At 41.0% G+C, this 4,287-nt stretch overlaps 1 protein-coding gene across 1 annotated transcript; it reads right to left on the bottom strand.

Annotated features, from left to right (window-relative positions):
* Window positions 1-537: 537 nt before the first annotated feature.
* LOC104946742 (aldose 1-epimerase) lies at window positions 538-2,393 on the bottom strand. Its single transcript, XM_010772626.1, has 3 exons — window positions 2,165-2,393; window positions 987-1,100; window positions 538-651 (listed from the first exon to the last, which is right to left on the bottom strand). Exons 1-3 carry the CDS (start codon window positions 2,387-2,389, stop codon window positions 538-540), a joined length of 453 nt encoding a protein of 150 aa, XP_010770928.1. The 5' UTR covers window positions 2,390-2,393.
* Window positions 2,394-4,287: the final 1,894 nt, after the last annotated feature.

Genomic DNA, 4,287 nt, shown 5'->3' with positions numbered 1-4,287 from the left:
AAGCCACGACAGTTAATGTAGTTCCTGTGTGTGTGTCAACATATGACCTTGTGTGTTGTTTGTTCTCAGGTTTCTCTTTCTCAGCAGATCTGGATCTGAACCACCTACTGACTTCATCTCTCCCAGCCTACCTCCTTTACTGCTGCCTTCCTCTAGCTTCACTTTCCTCATTCTAACATGTAGGGGAAATATTTTTCCAAGGCCTTTAACTTTGACCCAGTTTATCAGTCTGTATTGCCCTCGCTGAGCACAGCTGCCCTCTCAGTGTTTTGTCTCCCTATTCCTGCCTGCTAGCGTCAGCTGATAGAGGTGTTATGATTCTATCTTGTTATGCACAATGTTGATTCTTCTCTCAGAACTAGCTAAATACATAGGTCTGGGGTAGAGATCTTCAGAATCGTTTGGCATCTACCGTGTGGTCAACTCTTGGCACTTGTGAATTCTCCGGCCGAAGCTCCAAATAAACCATCAGTGTTTGCCATCAAAGTTCCTGCTCTCTCAGAATTATGATGACTGATAGTGTATGTGGGATGACATTCAGCTGATCATGCGTCTCACCTGTCCCGCCAGGTTGAAGTATGAGTGGTTGGTGAGGTTGATGGGGGTGGTCTTTGTAGAGCGGGCTTGGTATTCAGCAGTTAGAGTTTCCCCCTGAACACACAACACAAACCTTACTCAGCTTGCCTCTGCAAAACACTGGTCCACAATTAAAACCAATTTCATCTGTGGGTTAAAACATATTTTTTAAATATAAAGTCTAACAAGTTTTCTTTTTTAATTAGTGGAACTAAATACAAATTTAAGATGGTTTCTGCTATGTTTAAGCTAAATGTATTGAGGAAATGAAAGGTCTTCCTCCTACTTTTATAAACAAATACTATTATTCCTCCACATCCTGTTCATCCCAAGTTGTTTGCACACTGTGTTGAAAAATAGAGAAGTGTTGGGGATGCAGGGGGGGGGGAGGAGGGATCAGATGTGCTTACCTGCAGTGTGTAGGAGACAGAGACCTGCACCTCTCCAGGATAACCTTGGTCCCCATCTGGACTGGTAAGACTCAGCTGTACTCCGCCTTCCACTGCTGTAGCCAGCCAGATCGCCTGAAGAGATATGTTCAAGGTTCAAGGTTCTTTATTGTCAAACTAACATAGCTACAGAGTAATTATGTCGTTGAAAATCTTAGGTCACAGGCTTCTCCAACAATGCAACACAATAATACAGATAAGCAGACAATATTAAAGTATATTATATTAAAAGTAAAACAAAACTGGAATAGTTCAATACGAGTCTATATACAAGTTATTGGAATTATATATTAGATAATAGATAGATAATTACTAAGTAGCAGATGAATGTTATGAAATTGTTTTCAGACACATACAGCATTATGAAGGGAAGTTATTATTATTACATGGCTCAATCCAAAGCACCTTACATACATACACTCAATACCGTAGACATGCCTACAGGAACCATTTGGGGTTCAGTGTCATGCCTAAGTACACTTGGACATGTTGACTGCAGAGGCTGATTTGCAAGCTACAGCCGGATCAAGGGATACAAACACTGGTCCTGTAAAATTGAATACAACACTAACCTGTGTTTAACTCAACTTTCACTGAAGTGGATGTACGTGTACCTTTAGTTCAGTCATTTAGTTTTGTAGTAATATGAGGCATAAGAATGTACACACTCAACACACTCACAGAACATTGTGTGTTCCTCTGTTTCCCTGATAAAGCCAAAGTAGCCCCAGCAGCTGCATGGACCCCCCCTCATGTGTGCTCTCAGATGCTGATGGGGACACTGTCTTCTTCTGTCTGGTGTGCAGCTTGGCACCTTTGATGTGCACCGAATCCCCGGAGGTATAATTACAGCCTAACAGCGCTGTAAGCATAGCTGACTAATACAAATGAATCAATGATTATATGGCTCAGTCTGAAGTTATAGGGAGCACATTTGTTCCACATGGATTAATGAACATTTATCCTGATAATAGATGAGACCCAGCAGAATGTCTGTGACGCTCATTTCACAGTTAGAAAGCAACATTTAGTGAGCAGTGTTCTCAATAATAGCATGTCGCATTACAGTACAGCAAAAACAGGTGAGTATATCAAGAAATCCCCTGTCTGCACGGATGCTTATCCACTTCCTGTCTTACCTTATTGAAGCCTCGCAGCCCTCCATGCAGTGCATTGGGTCCATTATTGATATCGAGTCGGTACTCTTTCCCCTCCACCACAAAGTGCCCCCGTGCGATCCTGTTGGCCACGCGGCCCACCGTAGCTCCAAGGTAGCGCTGATCTGACAGATAACCTGAGACACAACAGGGATCTTCAGCCTCACCACAGACATGCGGCCTCCTCTGAGCTCCACCTAGAAACATCGCCCATTGCTGCTCTATCACATGCAAATTCAAAGAGCATAATATAAAACACAATGTTCATAAGCATGTTTTTAGTCATATTTAAAACAACAAAACATTCAATGTTACTTATCTCAGCTCAAACTCCACCACTAAAAAAACGTTTTCCCATTAATGATCTACACACCCTGGTGGCCCCACTATAATCACTTTAGCTCTCCCACAGGTTTAGCCCATCTTTTCGATCCACATTGACCCCATGTTAACACCATTCACATTAGGTCAAATATGTATTATCGTATGCACAAATAAAAACAAGTTACCCTTCATTATGTAAATCTTAATTTTCCTAGGTATAAGAGATAAATACAACTAGGCTAAATGTTCATCGTTTTTAGCCCACAACATTATTGACCAGAATGTGATTGAATTGAATGTGATCATCAAAACAAATTACGTGCAAAGAATAAATACATTGGAGAAACAACCTAAGCCTGAAATACCTCTTAACAGCACCAATATTAATGTAAACGTTTTATATGTCAATCTCCACCAGGGACCTGACTCAGGCCCCGGCCCCACGAGGACGAAAACGGTCGTTTGCGTTACTGTTTAGTGTCATATAGAGTCAAGAGTAGACCATTCGGCCACACTAGGACGACCGAATATGACAGTAAACAACTGCGGAAACGATAACGGGTCCCAAGGTGGATAGCACGGCATACGCAACGCTCTGGGGGGTCCAACGGCTCCGTGTGTAAACCCTATACGATCATTTTCTGATAATGATGAGGCAATAGCCCCGCCTCTCCCCACCTCTGTATCGAAAGCCTAAAGTGCCACCATTTGCCCATTTAAAACGCGCGTTTTTCGCGTGTCTAGAAACGTTCGCGCGAATATACGCGCTTTTTAATATGATAATGAGCCCCTCCTTCTGATTTCCATAGCCACTAAGTTTAAAGTGTCCGTAACCAATCAGTGAAGAGTAAAGCCAGACCAAAGCAATCTGCAATCTGTTCCTGACATGTAAATTCTATATTATTCCAGATTCAGGGGACCAAGTATTAATTTTCCTTTGAATATAATCAATAAATCAAACAATATAAAATATATATATATATATAAAATACAATTGCCTTACCCTTTTCCTTAACCCTTTGGAGTATAAGGATATTTTCTCGATATGTAGACGTCTCCTTAAATCACCTTTTAAATGTACTTCTTATAACATGGCACCCCATATGTTACTTATCAAAATATTCAGGACACTCTCTGGTCTTGCTAGAGATGCAAGTCACTCACCTTAGAGCACTGTCTTATGAGATAGCTGAAAATGAGAAATCCGATTTTTGGAAAACCTCAAAACTCTTGTGAAAACTCTTATTTACTCATCTCATCTATTTTTTGGGGCGTTTTAGATTTGGTTTACAAAAGTAGTGAAATAATTATATGAATTACACTATAGGCCTATATAGATGAAATGACATGTTATTCATGTGTAAAATAGTTCCATTCCTCTGCTTTCACCACAGAAAAGTTACATCAGGACTGATTCATGACTTCATATTCCATACTAAGGTTCATGTGATGTGTACAAATACAAATTGAGCATTAGAACTTTTTTTTCAACCAACAATTTATGTTAACATAAGAAACTGTAAAATCTCAATATTTACAATATCAGAACTTTTTCAACCAACTATTCATTATAAATGTAAAGACAGGGGGAGCAGTGTCATGGTCTTTGTCTGTCTTCCAGGACAGGGGGTCTGGCTGCTGTGTAGGTGATGGTGCATGGGCTGCTGGTGGCTGTGTTGGAGGGAGGTAGGTGTGATTGTCCCAGGTTGATGCTGGTGGCTGTGTGGGAGGTACGTCTCCTAGGCGAGACTTCTTTGCTGGCTGGGTTGATCGTGATGGCT

The sequence above is a fragment of the Notothenia coriiceps genome, unplaced genomic scaffold (genome assembly GCF_000735185.1).
Source record: "Notothenia coriiceps isolate Sejong01 unplaced genomic scaffold, NC01 NC01_scaffold00011513, whole genome shotgun sequence".
Lineage (NCBI taxonomy): Eukaryota > Metazoa > Chordata > Actinopteri > Perciformes > Nototheniidae > Notothenia > Notothenia coriiceps.
This window is presented reverse-complemented; position numbering and strand designations above follow the sequence as displayed.